Source organism: Octopus sinensis, linkage group LG20 (assembly GCF_006345805.1).
Source record: "Octopus sinensis linkage group LG20, ASM634580v1, whole genome shotgun sequence".
Classification (NCBI taxonomy): Eukaryota; Metazoa; Mollusca; class Cephalopoda; order Octopoda; family Octopodidae; genus Octopus; species Octopus sinensis.
In genome coordinates this window covers 14,428,677-14,454,840 of record NC_043016.1, presented here as the reverse complement: position 1 = coordinate 14,454,840, position 26,164 = coordinate 14,428,677, and the positions used below count along the sequence as shown (strand labels likewise).

General features: G+C 36.7%; 1 protein-coding gene across 1 annotated transcript in view; it reads right to left on the bottom strand.

Moving 5' to 3' along the window:
- LOC115222523 (clustered mitochondria protein homolog) overlaps positions 1-26,164 on the bottom strand; it is a 63,500-nt gene that overhangs the window by 14,799 nt on the left and 22,537 nt on the right. The window contains exons 10-25 of the mRNA XM_029792777.2: positions 23,837-23,973; positions 22,598-22,689; positions 21,381-21,483; positions 20,080-20,200; positions 19,602-19,693; positions 18,314-18,354; positions 17,570-17,624; positions 15,876-15,954; positions 10,579-10,684; positions 9,004-9,094; positions 8,199-8,295; positions 6,189-6,254; positions 5,463-5,524; positions 3,767-3,844; positions 1,133-1,203; positions 501-573 (exon numbers count right to left, since the gene is read on the bottom strand). Of these exons, the coding sequence (XP_029648637.1) occupies positions 501-573; positions 1,133-1,203; positions 3,767-3,844; positions 5,463-5,524; positions 6,189-6,254; positions 8,199-8,295; positions 9,004-9,094; positions 10,579-10,684; positions 15,876-15,954; positions 17,570-17,624; positions 18,314-18,354; positions 19,602-19,693; positions 20,080-20,200; positions 21,381-21,483; positions 22,598-22,689; positions 23,837-23,973 (1,364 nt within the window). The remainder of the gene's footprint in view (positions 1-500; positions 574-1,132; positions 1,204-3,766; positions 3,845-5,462; positions 5,525-6,188; positions 6,255-8,198; positions 8,296-9,003; positions 9,095-10,578; positions 10,685-15,875; positions 15,955-17,569; positions 17,625-18,313; positions 18,355-19,601; positions 19,694-20,079; positions 20,201-21,380; positions 21,484-22,597; positions 22,690-23,836; positions 23,974-26,164) is intronic.

The following is a 26,164-nucleotide window of genomic DNA, read 5'->3' as shown; positions in this document are numbered from 1 at the left end:
GTTCTTTTTATTTGTGGAAAGTAAAAACAAAAACTCTAAATATAAAATACTAGTTTAGATAGAAATCGAACAAAGCTGAATCACAAAACTAAATTTTCTAAAGCATTATTTTACTGTCAATACTAATAAAAATGAAAAATATCAAATTAAAAACAAAAAGTAGTTTGCCCCCCACATGGCCTCAGCTTAAGGGCTGAAATGTATAAAAGACTGAAATAAATATTTTTTCTCAAATTTTGGTGCAAGGCCGGCAATTTCAGTATAGGGGCAAGTTGATTACATCAACCCCAGTATTCGACTGGGATTTTTTGCAGCACAGTTACAATCCCGCCAGCTCACTGCCTTATTTGATAGATATTAGAAAAGTGTTTGTTTACTGTTTATTTTGTTGTTGAAGATAGTAATTAAGATCTAAGTGTTTCCAGAATAAGAAAGAAATAATTAGGATGTTTTTAATCAATATTATCGATATTAAGATTATAAGTATTTTTGATACTCACATACAGGTAAGATATTTGAGGACATTTAGAAATTGTATCAGCTACACATCCCAGGTATCGTATATTAATTCCTCTGTAAAACAAAGTGAAAAATTTAAATCATACAAAAACGTTTTATCCATCAGTGTTTACAAGATTTTATCATTTAAACTAAATTGCAACTAAAAAATTTGTGTCAAGATGAAAAGAAGTTAAAAAATATGGTTAAAGAAAGGAAGAACAATTCTTTAAATGGTGCCCCTACACACCTTATCACCACTTTTTGTCTTTCTCCAACTACTACTGATTCATTTCTCACTCCCTCCCCTATATGTGGGTAGCCATGCAGCTCCCCTACAACAACAAAAAAAAAAAAACCCAGCTTTTCATCATTTTAATTTCTGACTTATGCCAATAGCCTACAACTTCCACCATTCAACCAAATGAGCTGGACTAATGACCCAAATATCACCAACTGATGATGATCTGATTATTTCAGCACAGGTGCAAAAGTATATACTGAAGTAAATTCCAAAGGTGCAAAGACCTAATTGCATTGAAACATGGAAAAATAAAAATCAAGCAAAATAAGAGTGGAATGTTGAGAGTTACAGTGATAATATAATAAAGTAATAAATAAAACTGGTACATACCGATGGTGCATAGCATCTGTTAAAGAGGTTCCATCAATAATTGATGTAGTGTGGTCCAGACAATCATTTACCTGAAAAATAAATGAATGGAATGAAGTCAATATCTGTCTGTATGTATGTATATACATACACGAGGTGGTGCTGAAAAATACCTCGCTTTAAGGGTACCACAAAAGGCCTGGTTGGAGGCCCAACCTTCCAAGTTCTTTCACAGAGCTTAGAAAAACTGAAGAACTACAGCAATAAGTAGGTGAATCTGAGGGGGGAATATGTTGAATAAAATCATAATTAAGTGATCCTGTATTTTCTTTTACCCAAAAACAGGAAATTCTCAGCATCCCCTTATAGATACACAAACACATACATATATATGCAGGGTATAGGTGGTATTTGTGGACAATTCTCAGTACATTACTCTCTTCAAACCAATTAAAAGGATTTCCCTATGGCAGACAAAGTACAAGAAACGAAAGTCATTATTGCCATGTGTGTGTATTTGGGAAACAACAATTTAGAAAATTGACAACATTTTATATGTTGCAAGATCTTTGGTTTACAAAGTTCAGATGGAATTGGAAGCCTCTCGTGAGAATGTTTAGGGGTTTTACCTCCCACTCTTTGATACACTTCATTCTCAAAGAACTATCAGGAAACAGCAACTCATCCAACCTTATTGATATGGATCCCAGAAAATCAATAAGGGCCATCACCATAGAACTTCTGGTATCAGAGTGGACTGTCAGAATTATGGTGCATGCGGACATTCAATACAAGTCGTTTGTATTGAGGAGGGACCAATTCCGCAAAGACACAGAAACCCATTTGATCCCTGCCAAGCAGTTGCTTAACAATGTTTAAAACCCCTCACAAACATGGCATGCTTTGGTTCTCTGATGGGAAAAACTCTTCAACCAAGACCCGAAATCTAACAAGAGAAATGAGAGATGGCTATGTACAGATGCTTCTGATGGCTTTAGGAATGGTGAGTAAAGAAGGTCATATCATGCCAATTCCCATCTTTCCACAGGATCTTAGAATTTTTATGACAATCCAACACCAAACTTGGACTACTACGTTTGGAGTGTTTTTTGAAGGGAGACTAATCAACATCATCACAAGACCATAGCTCCCCTGAAGGCTGTCATTATCCAGGTGTGAAGTAAAAGCTATTTAGTGTAGGTTTGTCAACTATTCTGGTTCTGCATTGAAACAATCGTCGCAGCTGAAGGTGGACTCACAGAATAATCTTAGAAGAAAGATTATCAACAACTTGTCTGCGAAATTTTATTAAATACATTTGGTTTTTGCTAGATCCGAGTTGTCTTATTGACTTACTATGTCCTCTCATACCCCGTGTCTGTGTATGAAACAATGTACTTATGGACGAGTTTAAATAAATTTACAAGCATATACTATGTCCTCTCACATACTAATTAACTAAAATTCTGTGACAGGATGTCTGTGGATAAGCGCTAATTAATATTATGCAGTGAGTTATGCATTATCAACATAATTTGATGCTTGAAAGAATTGCATGAGTTTCCTCCAGCTTAACATCTCTTCCTTTACTGCAATCACCTTTCACTGCTTCTTTTCATGCCCTCCACTTGGATTTCCAGCTATTTTACCAAACAGACATCCTCCATAAGCATCATAAGACAATATCAACTCAGCTATGTCTCATTTCTTTTATATCCCTGCCTTTCTCTCAATTGTGCTCCTTTGTTGAAGCACACTAATGCTATGCATCCAATTTCTATATATATATATATATATATATATATATATAGATATTTATATGTATTAAAGTCTAAATATATCGGTATTATTTTACATGTATGCATATAAACACCTATCTTTATATGAAGACGCAACTGTGTACGCATATACATCTGTGCATGTATGTGTGGATATGTATGTATGAGTACACACATACATGCATTTGTGTATGAGCATGTACATATACATGTTTGTGTGAATGTGTACGTATGCAGATGTGAACGCAGGGGGTTTATGTCTATGTATTGTGAGAATATGATTGCATGTATTTTTTATCTTTTTCTATCTATTAGAGTAACTTCCCTTTTATTCAACAGTTTTTCATAGCGTCTGTTGCCATTAATAGCCAATGAGAATGCATTGTAGCTCTTTGCTCCAGCATTCGAAACTCCGAGTACTATAATGACAACCTTTTACTGTTTGTTCTAAATTATAACATATACAAATAATCCTTTATTTATCTAATATAGAGGTCTCATTCTTTAGTTGTTACTTTTTATTATTATTATTTTATATACATATACATATATATATACACATACACATATATATATACATACATATATATAAGTGCAGGCATGGCTGTGTGGTAAGAAGCTTGCTTCCCAACCACATGGTTCCATGTTCAGTCCCACAGCATGGTATCTTGAGCAAGTGTCTTCTATTATAGCCTTGTGAGTTGATTTGGTAGATGGAAACAGAAAGAAGCCCATCGTGTATATATAAGTGTATATGTGTCTGTTTGTCCCCCCCCCCCCACTGTCATTTGACAATCAATATTGGTGTGTTTACATCCCTGTAGCTTAACAGTCTATCTACAATAATATTACAACAAAACAATAGAAGATTACTCACAAAAGAAGGAATATGGTGCAATACAAGAAATTCTGCAGCATCTTTCACTAATTGTTTTTCTTTTTCTAATTGATGAGTCTACAGAGAAAACAAAACTTTTAAAATCATTCAAGCTTTCAGAATAAAATTACTAAATATAATATAATACAAAAGGTGTAGGTAGAAACTCCATTAAGATGTACCCAGTGGACATATATGAGGTGCAGCAGATACACAGGGGCAATAAACACCACAGATGCGCAGAAAACAGACTCCATCACATGCCAGGGGGAGAAACTAGAAGTAGTTGATAGCTTCTGCTACCTAGGTGACCAAGTCTGTAGTGGGGGGTGGGGGGATGCTCAGAGAGTGTTACCACTTGAATAAAAATGGCCTTGGCAAAGTTCAGAAAGCTTCTACCCCTACTGGTGACAAAGGGTCTCACTCAGAGTGAAAGGTAGATTGTATGATGCATGTGTGTGAACTGCCATGATTCACGGCAGTGAAACATGGGCTGTGACTGCAGAGGACATGCATAGGCTTGAAAGAAATGAAGCTAGCAATGGTCCACTGGATGTATAATGTCAGTGTGCATACACAGTAGAGTGTAAGTGCCCTGAGAGAAATGTTAGAAATGTGAGACATCTGCACTGGTATGGTCATGTACTGCGGATGGACAAGGAGATCTGTGTGAAGAAGTGCCACTCCCAAACAGTGGAAGGAATCAGGGGTAGAGGGAGACCCAGGAAGACATGAGATGAGGTGGTGAAGCATGACCTTCGACCATTGGGCCTCACAGAGGCAATGAAAAAAGACTGAGACCTCTGGAGTTATGTTGTGACAGAGAAGACCCGGCAAATAAAGTGAGTTCACAGCTGTAACCTACACCAGTGTCGCATAACCAGCCCACTCAAAAGTACCTTAGATCGTAGGGCGACATGCCGTGCTTGAGGAGACCTACTGAGTCTAGGACATCAACGTCAAATCAAATGGAAATTGTAGTTGTGACCTCTGTGCCGATGGCATGTAAAAAGCACCACCCGATCATGGTCGATGCCAGCTCCTCTGGCCCCTTTGTCGGTGGTACGCAAAAAGCACCCACTACACTCTCGGAGTGGTTGGTGTTAGGAAGGGCATCCAGCTGGAGAAGCACTGCCAGATCAGACTGGGCCTGATGCAGCGTCCTGGTTTGCCAGACTCCAGTCGAACCGTCCAACCCATGCCAGCATGGAAAACGGACGTTGAACGATAATGATGATTCTCATCCGGATATGAAAACTATCAATTCAAAGACAATAGACATTTATAATCTCTCTCTCTCTCTGACACACATACACACATTCATAAGCATAAATACTTGATCAGCTTCCATACAGTTTTCTCCACAAATTTCACACAAGCATGTGTCCTGAAAAAGGTATAGGGGAGAGAAAGAAAATATCTAAACATCCAACACATACACAAAAGAACTCCAATACGCCAATGACAATACTGTCCTTTGTTATATGCAGAGCATCACAAATTAGAGCTCAGAGATTTTTAAGATCATTTAAAAAGAAGCAATCATATCAAGAATTTAACATCTGAATCGTCAATTCACTAAATTTCTTTATTTTACACACACGCACACACATTATATGTTATTACTCTAAGTTAGTCTCACTAACATGTTATACTTAAAAGTAGTTTTGAAAATAAGAGAAGAAAACAAACTTACATCAGCTTCTGTATGATTTACGTGGGGTTGAAATACATCTGGGTTAAATGCAATTGAAAATTCTAGAAAAAAATGAAAATCAATGAACCAATATTAGAAATTACTAATAATTGGAAACAAAATACTATTTCAGATTATCTTGTCTCTTCTCAACCAAAGCTATCTAACATTATTTTTCTCTGATTCCACTGGTTAAACAGTTTCAATGACAATATTTGCATGTAAGAAGACTAAAAATTAGTTTAAAACTTAATAACTCATTAACTGTAATCCAATTAAAAATTAGTTTAAAATTTAATAATTTATTAGCTGTAATCCAGCAGCAAACGCAGTTCCCAATCATATTCCTTCTACAAATGAAGTAACAAATCCTATCATATATATTTTACTTCAGCCCATTAACATTTAAAGCAGCTCAAATATTCCATCTATTTCATGTTCAAACTAGCCAGATCCAGCCCTTTACACCTATCCTACAATGTTATTCTAAAAGTAGGCAGCCGCATCATCAAAATCTTGAAGCTACGAGATAATGCATGATAAATAGCAAACAATGTGAACAAATAAACATTGCATTTGACTGAGTAATCCTGAATGCTAAAGGGTCAACAAATGTATAAAACAACCAAAGGCAATTATTTTAATTCTTTGAACAGTTTCAGCTGATGATAGAAAGAAAAGCAGAGAGCGAGACAAGTAGACAAAAATTGCAATAAATGGCCATACCTGAATCAGACAATGAACCAACAGAGCTAGCAGCCTTCTTTATAATTTCTTTACCATTTTCAACAACTAAAAATAATGATAAAAATACATTTAAAAACCTGGTCATGAAAAACAAAAAAGGATAAAGTCAAGCATCTGCAGAGAGATAAAGAGAAAAAGAATTAGATAAACTGTATTTAGATCGCAATTTCTAGGTCGATGTAGATAAACAGGGGAGCTGTGCTATCCTTGGAAAAGATTGCTCAGTCACTCGGAAACGGCCAATACCACAAGTCACATTCTTGCAGGTTTACAATGACATACTTCCAGTTAATCAAACCTCTAAGTTCCACAACTTCTCATCATCACCAATGGACTTCTTTTTTCCCCTCAGTAATTAACAGCGACCAAAGCATACACAGAACTGCACTCACCTTTTAAGACAGAACAACTTTCCTTCCAGTATCCTGGCATGGCTGGAAAGACCTCAAACTGAATGGTCTTAAAATTTTGACACTTTAGCATTTAAACCAGTCAAAATATTCTTCCCATTTTATGCTGAAACTGGCCAGATCCAGCCTCTCACACCTATCCTACAATATCATTCTAATAATTAACAGTTATCATTATCATCACCCAGTGTTTTAAATCAGGCTTTCTTCCCTTTAACAGGGAATGGCCAGATCTACCTCAATGCCATAGCAACTGCCCTCACACCATCTTGCCAGGTTTTGGGCATCCTCCTTTTTCAAACCAACCCTCCCAATCTCATCCTCCACCTTTTCCTCAGTCTACCTTGCTTTCGTGCTCCATTTACCTCAAATGCAATAACCCTCCTCAACACACACCCATACCACTTCACTCCATTTGCCCTTACCAACCATTCCACCGATTCCTCCAACCCCAGCATTCCCCATCAGATCCTGATCAAAATCTCAAAGCTATGAGATAATGCACGATTAATTCAAACCAATGTGGATAAATAAACATTATTTTTGATATAATAAGGTGATGTCCCTGCACTATTACTATATAGCCATTGTCATTTCAATGGTTACATCTATCTTTTTGACAGATATTGTTTAACATCCTGCTGAGTTACTCTTCACCAGTCCTAGTTGCCAACAGACTGACCATACAACAGGTCATACTAGACTACACACTACCAGTAGCACTTATGAGCAACCTGACATTATGCACACACACACACATATATACACTGACAAACACACACACACACATATATACACTGACAAACACACACACATATTTGGTCATCCCACAAATAATGTGGATTTTTTCAGTTGCATGAACTATAAGTCGGAGGGGAACAGGATAAACTACCTGTATCAATTTGCTATAAAAGCAGGAAGTAATTTTACCTTTGACTTATTCTTAGTGTAAGTTTTGAAGAATGCAGTTCGATTTTAACAGTAATTTTTTTTAAAGCTATAACGTAAGTGACAAAGGAGCATATTTGGTATATTTTGCTTTGTAAGTTCAATAAAGGCAACAACACAATGGAAAGTGCAACGAATATTAATGCAGTGTATGGGGATCAGTCAATAAGTGTAAGCCAATGTCATCTGTGGTTCCAGAAATTCCTGAGAAAGTCAGAGAAGAGAAAAATAAACAAATAGAGGAGCTTGACTGGCTGCTACCAGTTTGTGCCTCAGATGTTCTTGGACCTCACACTTGCCAATTTCCATTCCAAAATTGGGATAGCTGCAGCCAGCCTAAGAAATGAGTCCCTTGAGGTGGGTTATCACTGGCCGTTCTCCATGGCAACACCTTTACAATCACGTCTGCTGCACCTCTGCTAGGCACAACTAAACACACCATTTGTTCTGGGGTGTACAACCTGTTACTCCCTCCTTCCCCATCTTCTGCTCCCTTTTTTCTTTTTCTTTGTATCTTTGATGAGGTACTTTTATGGGCTTTCCACGCCCCCCCCCCAATAATTTATACTTTTAATGTTGTTTTTTTCTTTTCTTCCTGTAAAAATATGTTGTTTATACATAAAACACTTACATGTTTCATTATTGCCATTAAGTGCTTCAACAATTTTTTTCACTACATCTGTTGCACTTTCTTCAGTTATGGAATCAGTTTTTATCACAGAATTTGCCTAGAAAAGACAAAAAAGGAAGGAATATTAATGTGACACTAATATCATTTATTATTTTAACCATCTGAAACTGATCAACATAATCTACACCTTTGTTCCACAGTATTTTGTGATCAACATTGTTTTCTGGTTTCTATACTGCTGGAGCCAACTCTCCATATCTATCTATCTATCATTACTGTTATCATCATCATCATCATCATCGTTTAATGCCCGTTTTCCATGCTAGCATGGGTTGGATGGTTCAACCGGGGTCTGAGAAGTCAGGAGGCTGCACCAGGGTCCAGTCTGATCTGGCAGTGTTTCTACAGCTGGTTGCCTTTCCTAATGCCAACCACTCCGTGAGTGTAGTGGGTGCTTTTTACGTGCCGACGGCACGGAAGCCAGTCACGGCGGCATTGGCAATCCACTTACAAGGCTTTAATCAGTCTGGAGCTATATTTGAAGAATCTTGCCTCAGGTGTCACACAGTGGGGCTGAACCAAAGATCACATGTCTATATTGCACCTAACTGTCAGATATCATCATCATTTAACGTCCGCTTTCCATGCTAGCATGGGTTCTTTATAATTTACATTGTCTTCCCTTGTTGTTCTTTGGTCCTCTTTTCTAACTCCTGTCATTCATCATTCTTAACATATTGAAAGATCAACCCCAATTCGAAAAAAATAAAAAGTTATTTAAAATTAATAAGATCTTAGAAGATACCTGTTTCTTATCTTCCGACTGTTTGTCACTTTTCTCTCTTTTTGCTTTGAATTCCAATGCTGCATTCCTCACAAATATCATGTGTCTGTTTCTGAGAAATAATATACAAAGACCATTAAAGAATTTGTCGCAACAAAATTACTTAAATATATCTTAACTGTTTAGCAATCAGATTACTCACTAAAATGTAATACTTATTTATTCACATTGTTTTGAATTAATCATGCATTTTCTTTTAACCTCAAAATTTGTTAAATTTTACAATGACACTGTAAGGGTAAGTATGAGAAACTGAATCTGGTCCGTTTCAACATAAAACAGGTAGAATATTTGGACTTAATATGGCCAGTTTAATCCTTCAGCATTCAGATTATTCTGTCAAATGTAATGCCTATTTATCCACATTCTTTTAAATTAATCCTGCATTATCTCATAGCTTTGAGGTTTCAATGATGCAATTGTTTATTTTTAGAATAACATTGGAGGGTAGGTGTGAGAGGCTGGATCTGGCCAGTTTGAACATAAAACAAATAGAATATTTGGGCTCGGTATGGATGGTTTAAATGCTAAAGGCTTAAACAATTGTGTCCATATTTACAACAAATTAGTTTACAACAAAATGATAGTCATTTGTTGAAACAATAAATTAGACTGAGTCGAAATAATTGTACAATGCAAAGAAAACAGGATTGAAATGTCAAGATACAATCAGACAAATAAAATCATCAATATTATAGACATTCAAATATTTTTTTAAAAGCAAACAACTGGAATGTCTACAATATCCACAAAATCAGAATGACTACATTCAATAATAATAATAATAATAATAATAATAATTTAATGTCCATGTTCCATGTTGGCATGGGTTGGATGGTTTGACAGGATCTGATGGGTGCATGGACTGCCTCATGCTCCAATGGCTTCTCTGGTTGGATGCCCTTCCACTTTACAAAATGAACCTCATCCTTTTTTTTTAATGATATCAGTGCCAAATAGATCCATTAACCACAGAAGTTACAGGATACAAATACACAGGATTGTTGGACAGGACTGAAAAGACAATCTACTGCAAGACACTGGTTAGTGTAAAAGGATTGTGCAGTTGATAAAAGTGGAGATAACGAAGCACAAGCACAGCAGCATGGTAAGAAGTTTACTTCCCAATCACATATTTCCAGGTTCAGTCCCACTGCATGACACCTTGGAAAAGTGTCTACTATTATAGCCACGAGATGACAAAAGTCTTATTCAACTCCGAGACAGGAAATCAATTAACAGGAACAGATATATATCTTATAAATATAATTGAAAATACCAACATGTCATCAATTTACCTGTAATAAACCTATCTGTACAGGTGAACATGACATGGCAACAGCTAAAAATCCTATTCACAATGTTCTCCAGCAACCAATACATGATATCAGCAAATTTCATCCAAATTCATGCAATAGTTACATTTCTATGAATTTTATACTGGTCTAACTGCACTTCATCAAAATTTCTAGTTTCAAACAGAAAATTTATTTGGAGAAAAGCATTATGGGATTTTAAAAGTTAACATATACTTACTCAACAAATGCTTCTGTTAATTCCTGACGTAAGCAGGCCAATTTATGTTTATGTGGACGAGGAAAACCATATGACCTTAATTCTTTGCTCAATTCATTTTCATCAACTGAGGAATAGAAAAAAATTTGATTTTAGAATGGATTTAAAAAATGCTTTTAGTTTCAGTTAAATTTTAAGAGCAGTCATTAATTACTGTCACCAGCATTAAGTCCAGGTATACTTGTGTGGGTATACTATAGTTTTGTGGTTTTTTATAGTATATTCACACTTTCTTTTTGGCATCCTTTCTGTCTCGGGAGACAATGGAGTTGCGCATTTTTTTTTTTTTTCTAGGTCTAGTCCGGCTGTTATATTTTATTTCCTGTTACATTTCTTGCTGTGGCTGTGTAGTCCTATCCTGGACAAACACTCCCTCTGGCAGGTACTGCAAATGTAGCGAAGACTGTTCCTGGATGATTGTAGTGCCATGGTCTCTTGTTTATGTCTCTTCCTTTCTTTCCATTTCTCCTCTCTCTTTCTGTCACTCCTCTGTATACCCTCTTTTACTGTACGTCGCCATTCTCCACGGTTGCCGGCGACTGCCTCCCAACCGCTAATGTTGATGTTGCAGGCCTTCATATCCCTTTTGCAAACATCCTTGTAACGCAAGATCGGTCTACCCACAGACCTAGTACCCCTAGCAAGCTCTCCGTAGAGTATGTCCTTGGGGATTCTGCCATCTTTCATACGGCTAACATGCCCAAGCCATCTCATACGTCTTTGTGTGAGGAGTGCAAACATGCTTGGTATTCCTGCTTGCCTGAGGACATCTTTGTTGGGGATATGATTCTGCCATTTGATGTGGAGGATTTTTCGGAGGCAGCGCAGGTGAAAGATGTTTAGGCGACGCTCTTGGCGTGTGTATAGCGTCCAGGTCTCGCTTCCATACAGTAGAGTGCTGAGTACACATGCCTGGTAGATCTTCATTTTTGTGGTCTTGGTCAGCTTATTGTTGTCCCAAGCCCGTTTGGAGAGTTGGGCCATCGCAGCAGCTGCCTTGCCAATGCGTATATTGAGCTCAGCGTCAAGGGATAGGTTGTAGGTGACGGTAGAGCCCAGATAGGTAAACTTCTCCACCTCTTGTAATCTGTGGTCTCCAATATGTATGTTTGGGATGTCCGATGTAGCCTGGCCCATGATGTTGGTCTTCTTAAGGCTGATAGCTAAGCCAAAGTCGTTACATGCTTGCTCAAAACAGTTAATGAGCCTTTGGAGGGCTTCTTCTGTGTGTGTTACCAGAGCGGCATCATCAGCAAATAACATCTCCTTGATCAGGACGTTTCTGATTTTGGTCTTGGCACGCAGGCGCGAGAGATTGAACAGTTTCCCGTCACTTCTACTGTGCAGAAACACTCCATCATCTGATGTCTGAAAGGCATGTGACAGCAAGAGTGAGAAGAAGATGCCAAACAATGTAGGAGCGAGGACACAGCCTTGCTTTACCCCGTTTTTTATTTGGAAGGCGGCTGATGTTGAACCGTTGTGCTGTATGGTGCCTTGCATGTCATCATGGAAAGACTTGATGATCCTCAGCAGCTTTGGTGGACATCCGATTTTTTGGAGCAGGAGGAAGAGGCCTGTTCTGCTTACCGAGTCAAAAGCCTTTGTTAGATCAATGAAGGCCATATATAATGGCATTTTCTGCTCTCTGGACTTCTCCTGAAGTTGGCGTATGGAGAATATCATATCGATAGTTGATCTGCTTCTTCTAAAGCCACACTGCGATTCCGGATAGATTCGAGAAGCAAGTAGTTGTAGCCTGGCCAGGATAACGTGGGCAAAGGTCTTTCCAACAGTGCTTAAAAGGGATATACCACGGTAATTGTTACAATCACCACGGTCACCTTTGTTTTTGTAGAGCGTAATGATGTTGGCATCCCGCATATCCTGAGGGACTGTACCCTCTTCCCAGCACTGACACAGAAGCTCATGAAGGTGCCGAAGCAGGATGGTGTTTTTGCCGGCTTTGATGGTCTCTGAGGGGATGCCGTCTTTTCCCGGAGCCTTATTTCTTGCTAGGGAGTCAACAGCCTTGGTGAGCTCTGCTATAGATGGCAGACTGTCAAGTTCGCACATGACTGGCAAGATCTTGACACTCTCGACTGCAGCCTCAGCCACTGTGGTCTCCCGTGAGTAGAGATCCTGGTAGTGCTCCACCCATCTATCCATTTGCTTGCCTTGATCCCTGATGAGATCTCCAGTAGTTGATTTCAGAGGGGCTGACTTGGTTGCGGATGGACCGAGGGCCTTCTTCAAACCAGCATACAAAATGCAATTCTGAACCAATACTGCTAATAAAAAATATGCATCTAAACATGTATGTATATATGTATGCATACATGTATATATATTCATATATTTGCTAAGTCCCATCCTGGCCTAGGGTGACATCGTGGTGGAATGATGCTGTAAACAGGATCATTAGAACAAAGAAACGGGTCTGGAATGCCTGGAAAAGTTGGGGCAGCAGGGAACCGTATCAGATAGCCAGAAAGGAAGCTAGGAGACAAGTGTATATGTGTGTGTGTATATATATATATATATATATATATATATATATATATATATATATATATATATATATCTAGCCAAGGGAGAAGTAGAAAAGAAGAAGTTTGCCTATGTCCAGTGATGTGAAGATCAAAGAATTGAAGTGTTTTGGATTGCAAGACTGTGTGAAAACTGTGATGTCAAAGGAGAGAAATGTGTCCGCATGGATAATGGTGCACTTGCATTTAATGATTCTGCAAAGAAAGAGGCTTGGAGATGCTAAACATGGAGAATGAATGGGAGGAAGAAAGTCTGTCAAATGTTGATCCAATTGAGGGACCAGCTGCCCAAATCGACAGTACCCTGGTGGATAAAGCAATTTAGGATATGAAGACAGGGAAAGCCCCTGGCCCACCAGGAATCACTGCTGAGGTGCTCAAGATATCTGGCAGTGTGGGTTATGGCCTAGTCAACCATATTGTAAATCAGGTGGTTCATGAAGGAGTTGTACCCAATGACTGGTGTAGCAGCACCATAGTCAACTGCTACAAGGGTAAAGGTAAATAATTACAGAGGTAAGAAATTGTTGGATCAAGTGATGATAGTTACAGAGAAGGTCATATCCAATAAATTAGGTTGAGAGTAGTTTGGTCTTGTGCCAGGGAAAAGCACCACTGATGATATACTTCTGGTAAGGCAGCTGCAGGAGAAATACATAGCCAAAGATAAACCTTTGTACTTGGCTTTTGTTGACAAGGAGAAAGCCTTTGACAGGGTCCCCTGATCCCTTATCTGGTGGTCAATGTGGAAACTAGGGATAGACAAGTGGTTGATGAAAGCTGTACAAGCCATGTACAGGGATGCTACCAGCACAGTGAAGAATTCAGGGTACAATTAGGGGTTCACCAAGGATCAGTGCTCAGCCCTCTCTTGTTCATCATAGTCCTCCAGGCAATAACAGAGAAATTTAAGACAGACTACCCCTGGGAGCTCCTCTATGTTGATGACCTTGTTCTTATAGCTGAATCACTACTAGAACTATGGAATCATGATCTAGAATCAAAGGGCCTTAGAGTTGATCTAGCCAAAATCAAAGTCTTAGGAAGTAGGAAGGCAGAAAGATCACAAATAACCTTCAGGTAGATGGCCCTGCTCATTTATAGAAAAGGACTAGGTAGAAACTCCATAAGATGTACCTGGTGTAAGCTTTGGACACATAAGAGGTGCAGCAATATCAGAGGAAAGCTAAGAGGGAAAATAGCCTTTGTGTGCGGAAGATGCACAAGTACAATGAACACTGAAAATGTACAGAAAATAGACCCCATCAACTGCCAGTGGGGTAAGCTAGAGATAGTAGATAGCTTCCATTATCTAGGTAATCAAGTCAGTAGCAGAGGTGGATGCTATGAGAAGCATAGCTGTGAGAATAAGATTAGGCCGGGCAAAGTGCAGAGCTCCTACCTCTGCTGGTAACAAAGGGCCTCTCGCTCAGAATATAAAGGTAGATTGTATAATGCCTGTGTGCGAACAGCTATGCTACACAGCAGTGAAGCATGAACTGTAACAGCTAAGGACATCCGTAGGATTGAAAGAAATGAAGCCAGTATGCTTCACTGGATTTGCAATGTCAGTGTGCATGTTCAACAGAGTGTAAGCATCATGAGAAAAAAGTTGGGCAGAAGAGGCATCAGATATGGTGTGCAAGAGTGATGACTGTGCTGGTATGGTCATGGATGAAGACAGCTGTGTAAAGAGGTAGACCCAGGAAAACTTGGGACAAGGTGGTGAAGCATGATCTTCAAACTTTGGGCCTCACAGAAGCAATGACTAATGACCAAGACCTTTGGTGATATGCTGTGCTCGAGAAGACCCATCAAGCCAAGAGAAATCATAGTCATGGCTGATGCTGGTGTCACATAACTGGCACTGGTGCCAGTAGCACATAAAAAGCACCATTCAAGAGTTGGGCCTTACGGAGGCAACGACTGAGTCCATATGGCATTATACCGTGTTTGAGAAGATCCATCAAGCCAAGTAAAATTGCATTAGTGACAGATACTGGTGTTACACAAATGGCACCCATTACATTCTCAGGGTGGTTGGCATTAGGAGGGATGTCTGGCAATGGAAACCATGCCAAATCAGACAGGAGTCTGGTACTGCCTTCCAGCTGGCCAGCCCTGGTCAAACCATCCAACCCATGCCAGCATGGACAATGGATGTTAAATGATGATGATACATAGGAACATATACACATATATATACGTATGCATGCACACACGTATCATCATCACATTTAACATCCACTTTTCCATGACTACATGGGTCAGATAGAATTTGGCTGGACGACACTCCGGTTCACCAACTCTCACCTGTTTCCCAATAAGGTAGTATTTCCATATCACCAGACATGCTTTCCATGGAAGATTGGAAACAAATAACATTACACTTGTATGTTGGTGATGTTTGTTTACAACCATCATAAGGTGAGAAGACAAGAATACATATACACAACAATGTACAAACACACACACACACAACAGGCTTCTCTCAGTTTCCATCTATCAAATCTCATGAGGCTTTGGTTTTCCCAGTGCTATAGTAGAAGACATTTGCCCAAAGTGCTGTGAAGTGGGGGTGAAACCTCAAGACCATTTGGTTGGGAAGCAAGCTTCTGAATTTTTTACTATCTCCACTACCAGCCCCTCACACAAATTTATTCTCCGCATCATCTCACCTAAAGACTTCATTGACCAAATTCATCTTACCTGGAAGAAAATTAACATCAGGAGGAAATGTTCTCAGAAGATCTAGAACATAATGTCGTTGATCATTTCCAATAATACCCTGGAAAAAAAAAAGATTTACTCAGTTTTAGAAAATAAATTATTGTTTCACTTGAAGGGAAAAAGTATATTTGTCTGTACATGAATTATTTATAAATTTGGAAACATGTACCAATAATTCTTTAAAAATTGAATAAGAATTTTTAGAAAATACTGAATTAGCTTTACATATGCATTCTTAATGTAAATCAACTTTTGTTTTAAAATGAATAATTCCATGCAGTTTTGGCTACTTGTTTAAGATGTTCACTTCAGAATCACTTGGATACTACATAGAGCAGTCTGATCAATTGTCTTTTATTAGATTCTTACATCAAGTAAAACCATAAAATTGAATAGACAGAGACTGTATAGAAGCCAGTTAGAAGAACTGTAACTACTCTTGGGTGGTTAGCTTAAATCTGTCACCCTGTTTAAAGCCACCAGCTAAAAGCTGGAGGACTTTAGCAGAGTCCACTCTGCTAATACTGTAAACATATGGAATGGTTCTCAGCAATTTTTTTTTTTTTTTAGTTTAGCTTGGAGGAATGACTGTTGGCCAGAAGAACTGAACATAGTGATTAGTATCGAGTTCTGGGGCAGAAGGAGGCAAAGCGATGAGCCATAATCTTTTCCTGCTCTTTTCCCTACCAGTTCCAAAGACAAAGAGAAAAGGCCATGCAGTCCTCCCTCATATGACAAAAGCGTTTAGTATTTTAATTTTTTTTTTATAAAACAAAAAAAAGCCATAAATATTTATTCTCAAATCACAATTTTTGTTGCAGGAGAAAACCAAGGTTTCTAAATTTTTTATTATACTCTAGTTTTTCACACAAATACATTACTTAGGTAAATATTTTAGTACATGTCAGGTTTTGAATAATTACTTGAGTTTATTATAATAAAAATGTTTTTATGATGTAAATAGAACATTCAACAACTCAAACATTTTAAAAATATTTTTATCAATATGCTAAATTCAAAGCACAAAACGTCTACCAAAAAATTACGTTGCATGACAAGGTTATAAATGTGTATTTCTCTTTGTTCATAGACTGAAATTAATACACATATAAATAGATTTGGGTGTATAAGTTGATTGTAAACATCAACAATATTGACCTCACCAGTGTAGAAAGGCCTGGAAAGGTTATAGGCATTGCCCCACTTCTCGGTGTGCTAGGCAATAAAAAACGGTAGTTGGGTACCAGACAATAGCTAACCAATTGGTTGTTTATATTGTATCATCAGTACACAGTACACTAAACTTACATTGGCTCAGCTCACCAAGCTTCAAGTAACACCACAGGATGGTGAATTTCCATACTGTAAGTTGCAGTGCTATAAAATTGAGGAGTGATTCATTAGCTTGAATTCGAATCCACTTGTGGTAAAAGTTTCTTTTGATAAACAGACTGGAATCCTATCAAGAAGAGAATTTGTCTTTTACTCACTTAACATCATGGAAAACCAAAGCAGTAGCCCAGTAGACCATGAAGGTCCGTGAAAGTAAAAGTAAAAAGTAACAGCTAGTAAAAATGACTAATAACATTCATTTCACATAAAGAGAAAAAAAACAGTATTTAATGAAGACAATGTCAAATTTAAAGTATAGAAATAGTTAAAAAGTTCCTCACCTTACATTCAACTGAGGAATACAGTTCAATCTCTTCGTCTTTAGAATTTACAACCCTGAAATATTTTAATTCAACATATTTTGAATAACTTAATGAAATTGTGCAATGAAATAATGATAAATTTTATTGCTACTGCCATGCACCATTCGAGCGTGGTTGTTTTAATATTAAAAGGAACATAAAAGCACTATTCAAGTGTGGTCGATGCCAGTGCCACCTGACTGGACCCCATGCCAGCAGTGGCACATAAAAAGCACCCACTACATACTTGGAGTGGTTAGCATTAGGAAGGGCATCCAGCTGTAGAAACCTTGCCAGATTGGGGCCTGGTGCAAAATCCTGGCTTGCCAGTCCTCAGTCAAACCGTCCAACCCATGCCAGCACGGAAAGCGGACGTTAAACAATAATGATGATGATTACATCCATTTTTATGCCTTTATAGATGAAATGATTCAGTGAATCCCATCATTAACAACAAAACACTCTTTTACATCTTTTATTTGCTTCACTCAATGGATTGTGGCCATGCTGGGGCACTGCCTAGAAGGATTTAGTTTAGTGGCTTTAAATGTGGTAATCATGTTAACTAGGACAAATATTAATATTAAAAGGAACATTAGAGCAATAAGAGAGAGAGGGAGTGTGTGTGTGTGTGTGTGTGTGTGTGTGTGTGTGTGTGTGTGTGTGTGTGTGTGTGATTATGTGGTACAATTGACAGAATAGTATTTTTAAAAAGTGACTCACTTGTGAGGTTGAATTTTAAGAGCAAGGGCAGTTTTCTTGAGCTACAAATACACAAGAAAAATATAATAAGCATTAATTAAAAATACAAAATAGAACATGAATGTGTTGGTAGAGTTTACTTCAAAAAGAAAAGCTCAGAGTTTCCTTAGTGAAGAACAAAGAATGTAATTTTGTTTAGCATGTTTCATTATAGACATATTGAAAGATATTTTAAAGTGATTTTTTAGGGCAAAACTGTATGATTCTGAGCATGTAAATACAATGCTGTGACAATATACCCGAATAAAGTGTAACACCATAAATTCATCATAAATAAACTCTGTTACAGGAGTGTTGCATCTTAATATTATCTTCTCTCAGATTAACCATGTATTTATTTATTTATAATTTGGTCAAGAAAAATTCCACACAAGATGTAAAATCCACATTTTTTAGCTGTGATGTTTTCTGCAACTGATATTGGCCACCAGGGTGGCTTTGCTGTCATAGACTCACTGAAAATAGCTGACTGATGGATGAAAGTTTAATATTTGTATCATCGTTCTAAGAGAATTTTCATTTAGACAATTAAAATGATTACATTTTGTTGCAAAATAAATGGTAGTTCTTTTGATGTCTACATACATTTTATCAAAGCCAACATAAAATGTGACTGGTTGCAATACACGTCAAACAGGTGTGTTGCTTATTTGCATAGGTAGTTTAGTGCTGCTATTATAAAATTACCAAATATAATAATATTGATTAAACCTTAAATCTAAATCTCAACAAAAATATCATAGGATCAATTTTAAGAAGAAATATATACAAATGTATAAAAAGACAATTGAATTTTTAAACCTGAACTTAATTAGTTATTCTTGGGTGATTATGTTTAGCTACAAATAAAAAAAAAAATTTCAGTTTACAATGGTAGAATAGGGGTTGCAACAAGAATCAAGGTAATTTAAGAACTAACCCAACCCATACAAGTTTGAAAAAAAAAAAAAGGATAAAAAGCACCATTCAAGCGTGGTCAATGCCAGTGCTGCCTGACTGGTTCCTGTGCCAGAGTCACATAAAGCATCCATTACACTCTCAGAGTGACTGGTATTATGAAGGGCATCGAGCTGTAGAAACATTGCCAGATCAGATTGGAACCTAGTGCAGCCTACTGGCTTGCCAGATCTCAGTCAAACCATCCAACCCATGCCAGCATGGAAAGCCACATTTGAACCCACATCATATATAAATAAAAAAAGCTATATATCAGAAATTAAACAGTTAACATCAACTAAATATAACCTACCAATTCTTCATACTTTGGATTACTGACAACAGTTTTTCCAAAGTCAACCGATCCATAAACAACTGACTGTTCTTGATCCCTTTCCAAAATACCTTAAAAGAGAAAAATAAGGTAATTTTCAGTACCAAATAAAACAGGTAAATAATAATGAAGAAGAGAGTTGCTAAAAATTTCACGTGTCATATCTGCAGCATAATTTACAAAATTACGGGCATTGTTCATAAGCTGTGAAGAACTTGTGAATAGAATTAGAGGAACGAAAGAGAGACCGATGTAGTTTACTTTATTGAATGCAGCTTTTCAAGCCTAAATACTTTTGTAATCTTCATACCTGAAGTTGATTACAGGTGTCAAATTAAAATATCTAAGTTTGTAAAAAAAAGACACAAAAACAAAAAAAAAAGTACATAAATATTTACAAGTATTTTCACAAAAAAAAACAGCATACAAGAAAAAAATAAAATTAAGTAAAAAGTACCTGGAATAATTGACTGTCCTGTTATGCGATAGCCACGGTAATCTACAACAATAGTTCCAAGCATATACAGACCTTCAGGGTCAATTCCAAAATAAGCTTTTACTCCTTGAAGGTCATTTCCCTATTTTAGAAAAAATAAAAAAAAGTTACAAAACTGTTAAGAGAAACTCAATTATAACATCAAAAGAATTAAGACGTTTGTTATTTCTTTTCTTATAATCTTGCTATGATATGGAAATAGACAGATGAATCAATTAATATTTTTAACTATAACCATACTGTCTTTCATGTAAGCCATGTTAATTAAAATTAAAGCCACATCTCAAAGATTACTGCTAAATATCTGTCTGCTTCATTAAACTGGTTAAGAAACTACATAAATATTCACTGTTTGTTTCCAAAAAAACTAAAAGATAATTTAATTTGGCAGTTTCAAGTGCTAGGAACTACACATAAATTAAACAGTATTATAGACATTTTAAAATGTACACAGGGTACTTTAAATAAACCACTATCATTATACACAACACACACACACATATCTTTTTTAATTTATCTCAACAGGTTTTAGATAGAATTTAGAGACAGCACAGAAAGTTACAATGCTTCGTATATAAACAATGCAATCAAAGATAGAAAAATAGGTAATGGGTGTGTATACATATTTCAGTTCTTGCTCTTTTTCCAGTTCCATATCCAACCAATTTTTGATTACATTGTTTACATAGATGTATTTGTATACAAAACATCATAACTTCAAGCTGGCTCTAATTTCTGTAGGAAATCAGGAGAGATAACTTTAAAAGTAACTGAATGACACTGCTAACAAAAGTGTTTAATATACTTGATAGAGTATTATGACTGCAAGACAAAATACAGTGTCCCTACTAGCAAATATATATATCTTAACTATACAGCCATGTATCTATGTATGTATACATACATGGCTGTATAGTTAAGATGCTACAATATTGATTATATGAACAAGAGTTCAAAACTGGCTATAGACATTGATTTGTACCCTTAGGCAAGACAACAACTCTAATTCCACAGCTTACCTGGCCTACAAAAAGTGCTACTGATTAATCACTATTGAATAGTTAATAGAAGGAAGGACATCCAACAGTAAAAATTAATTATTTCAACAACATAGAAACAACCATATTTTCCAAAACTATCAAGTGTAGAAGGAAACTGTGGTTGAAACAGTGCAATATCAGACACACACTCACACATACACGAGATGAAGAATCACCAACATCTGTTTTTTTTTGTTTTTTACATCATGAAAATTATCTTACAGGTGCAGCATAAGCAGCAGCATCTCCACCAAAATCTTTGTAATGATCACGGACATCAAATCCAAGAGAGAAGAAAATATTGTTCCAAATAAACATTTGCATCCTGTGAAAACACATCAAACATTCATTTTAATGTAACTCATAAAAAGAAAAAGTAAATTCTTATGGTTCAATGCAAGATTATAATGGTTACATAAAATCTGTTGACAGTACCAAGCTGTAGTAAAGCAAATATTCTGATGTAACTAAACAGAGCTACATGTCTTGTGCAAGATATAAATGGTTTTCATCGTCATCATTTAATGTCAGTTTTTCCTTGCTGGCATGGGTTGGATGGGTTGACCAGGGGTGGCAAGCTGGAAGGCTGAATCAGACTCCAGTCTAATTTGGCATGGTTTCTACAGCTGATGCCATTCCTAACACCAACCATTCTGAGAATGTAATGGGTGCTTTTACATGCCACTGGCACAGGTGTCATTTGCATGACACCATTTTTTTTTTCTCTGGTTTCAGCTCAGAGCTGCAGCCATGCTGATATATTGCGTGTGTGTATATATATATACACACACACACAAATATATATATACACACACAAACTTCTTTCAGTTTCCACTTACCAAATCCAATCAGATGGCTTTCATCCAAAGTGCCATGCAATGTGAACTGAATTGAGAACCGGCATCCAGCCGTAGAAACACTGCCAGATCAGACTGGGCCTGATGCAGCCTTCTGGCTTCACAGACCCCAGTTGAATTGTCCAACCCATGCTAGCATGGGAAGCGGACGCTAAATGATGATGTGGTTAGGGTGCTAACTTCTTGTCATAATTTGCACACGAAATGACATGAGGTTGTTTACTTTTTTAAAAAGATGTCCTAGCTGGAGAGAAAGACAGCTAGAAGACTAAGGTAATAAAAAGGAAAATGTTAAAGTATGTCACCAGAAAGTAAAAAAACTGGTCTTCCTTTAAAACATTGCTAAAAGTTGATGGTGATCTAACCGAAGGATGAACATGATATTAGTAAAGAAAAGTAAACATCATTAAAGTTTCAAAGAAAGTTACCATGTGGTGACATCATTAACACAGAGCTGTTAAGTGAAGGGGGAGGGGATATCTAACACATAACAAGAAGTGGACGAGGGAAGAACACGTATTACAGAGCAGGAAGATGTAGGTTGACACCCAAAACATACAAAGAAGTATTTTTGACACTTACTTTGCATCCTCTCCTGGATTAATGGCCATAACATTCCCATCAATCACAGCCATAGCACCTCGGGTTGCAGCTGATACAAAATCACTGTTTACCTTAAAGAGGAAATAAAATAAATATGTAACATAAGAAAAGTGTGTTACTTAATGTAAAAATAGCCTGGTTGTTCTCAGGTTGGGATTGTAAAATGTAGCAGGTTTATATAACGTGAAATCAGGTCACCAAAGGGGTCATTGAATATAATGGGTTATTTTACTATAAATAGTTCAATTGAAGTTCATGAGACAATAAACAAAAGAAACACCAAAAAGTGAATTGTTATTTACTGGTTTTATTGGCCCGCAGGAATGGTAATACAAAGCTTGGTAGCAGTAACTGCAGTAAGAGATAACGCTAATGCTGTTGCTCACACACTCATAGTGCATGTGTGTGAGTGTGTGTGTGAGCCAACTTAATGATCAGCTACAGTAAGACTTGTGTTGTCCCTTTCTATTCGGCTGAAAATGTTCCCATATATGGTTACATCTTTGCACTACAAGTTCAAGCTCTGCCCAGTTCAGTTTTGACTTCCATCTTTCTGAGGTCAATAATTTCGAATCAAAGTCGAGAACTTGATGATATCATGCTTCATTGAGAGCAAGTAGGTAGGGTACCTTCTACGTTTTTATCAAGCATGTAATAAAATAAATGAAACAAAGTGAACTCGAATAATTCGAACACCTTTGTGTTCGAATTTTCAATGATCTATGTGTTTCAAATCATTTTGAAACTAATCAAGAATTTGGAAGGATTTACAAATAATTAACCTTTTCATTATGAAGCTGGTGTTGGTAATGTAACTTAGGTAATGTTTCTTACATAAAAATTATGTGTGGTTTTTAGATATGAACAGTATAAAGCAAAGTTCTGTAAACCATCGGTCGACTCTGGTAGGTTGGTACCAAAAGACGGATATTGAAATATCTTTACAGAAATAAACTGCATATTGTTTCAATTCTGAATTTAATTTTCCAATAAAAATATATTTTTAATCATTCACAGCATTTACATAAATAGTTATTTTTCTCTCAACCTAAGTTCTTTTTTATAGGAGAGACAGTCAATTGTACTAAACAGTATACTACTGCTGCTTATTTTATTAAATTCACAAATTCTAGAACTTAAGTATAAGAAACAAAATCTTGTAGAAATAAAATAACCAAGCTTTCAATCTAAGCAGAGTAATTTAACAATGTTACAAACCTTAAATATAGCTCTTTCACGAATAAGTCTGTCAGGTAAAGTTTTTCGGGATAATTCTCTGGTTGTCTGAATCTCTTCATTCCAATCACGAGTTTGGCCAGGTATATGTTCTTCATATCCCAACCGTGTTGAAAATGCTAAAAGATAAAAAATACATCCATTTTGTCATCAGTTTCCAGTTAAGTTTTAACCATTATCAATGAGACTTACAACAACTTTTACTCTACAATTTGAGTTTAAATGGCAGAATAATTTCAACACAAACTGATTGAGATTTAAAACATCTGGAGAGGACTTGGCTCTAAGGACGCTAACTCAGGCAAGTTTAGTAAAGAAGCAATATACATTCCATTAGAAACATGACTAAGTAAATGCTGCTCTCCTGGAATTCCAGCTTTTCCTCACTCCATGATCAATACCTGACGTATGCCCCCTTCCACTCTTCCCACACACAATCACCCTCAATGCTCTCACCTATCTACCATAACCATCCCCACCAACAAGCCACTTCTATCACTTGCTTCAATTACCTCTGCCCCAACTCCAATAATCTCCCATAACACCCTTAAGAAACATTCCCCACGCATCTCACTCTCTCTCTCTCCAATCCTCTGTACTACTTATATTCACCCTCACTGTACCTTCTACATACATCCAAAAACAACTCCATCATAATCTCTCTCTCACTCTTGCTTTGCCTACCTATTTTCCTCTCTTTTCTTTTCCAATTGGAGTATCCAAGCATCCCCTCTATACCAAGATACCTATTTCTATCCCTCAATTGTATTTTAACTTTCAACTAGTGCAAAGCCACCTCCATCAATACTACTCTGACTCCCAGCTGAGAGGTTTCTGTCTTGCAAGTTGCTCGGTGATCCTGCTGGTGTTGAGTGCCACATAAAAAGTACAAGTGCTGTCACCACATAAAAAGCACCCAGTACACTTTGTAAAGTGGTTGGCATTAGGAAAGGCACCCAGTCATAGAAACCATACCAAAACAAACAAATGGAGCCTGGTGTTGTTCTCCAGCTTGCCTGCTCCTATCAAACCATCCAAGTCATTCCAGCCTGGAAAACATGCTAACTGAAGATGATGATGATGATGTTGATGACAGCAATGACTCTACCAGGTTTTATCAATAGTTAATACAGTATCAATTTGTACTGTATTAACTATTGATAAAATTTGGTATAATAATTTCCTGTTTATGTCTAATCATACATAAATCTTCACAGATTTGGCCAACATGTTCGAGTTAAACCCAAGTTTGAAAAACTATTGTGCTTGATACAGAAGGTTACATCTCTTTTAAAGCCAATCAATATTCAATAAGTAATTACCATTTACATTTGGACAGGTAATCAAAGTGAGATCTGCCTTGGTTCAACATAGAGGTTATACTAACCCCGGTAAAGAAGCTCTAGAAAAGCTCAATACAAATTGTCAAAACAAAGTAACGAGCAGTGATGAGGTGGTTTTATGTTGCAAAAATTTAATCAACTGTAACTTATTATAACAATGATCGCAAGAAACTTTCTGATAACAGGAAAATATACCAGAAATTTCAATAATCAAGATATGAGATATATTTGTACTAAAACTTGCATCAAAATATTCAGCATTGGAAAGAAAAAAATTCTCCCAAAATACTTGGAATTGATTTTTATTTTAACCCATTAGTGCCCCAATTTTTTCTTTAATCTATTACAAGAAGTCTTTTGCTTTATACAACTGATATTAAATATATATATATATATATATAAATTTATTACAGTAGGTATAATATTTGAAAGACACTAACTAAAGATATCTCATAAAAATACAGGTGTTGCAGAAATATGATGGATTATTCTTCTGGTCCTAAAAAAAAATGTTCCTAACACCAACCACTTTACAGACAGTATTCGGTACTTTTTATATGCCACCTTTTTCAAAAAACAGGTCATATAGAGCGTGACTCATCGTCAAACAAGCAGGACTACTAAAAACACTGATGGTAATTTTTCCATTCAGGAAATCCCACTAGCTGCAGGTTGTCCTTGATTGACTTAGAAAATAACAAGAAAAGGCAACTGGTTCAAATCCCCACTCTCACCACCCTAACATTCATACCATTTTGATCCACTTTCAATTTTCATTATAATTACATACCATCAATCTTCTCTCTTTTGGTTATGGTTTAACATTTTAACCCTTCAGCATTCAGATTTCTTTGTCAAATGTAAAGCTTATTTATTCACATTATTTTGAATTAACCATGCATTATCTTGTAGCTTTGAGGTTTCAATGATATCATTGTATATTTTTAGAATGACATTGCAGGGTAGG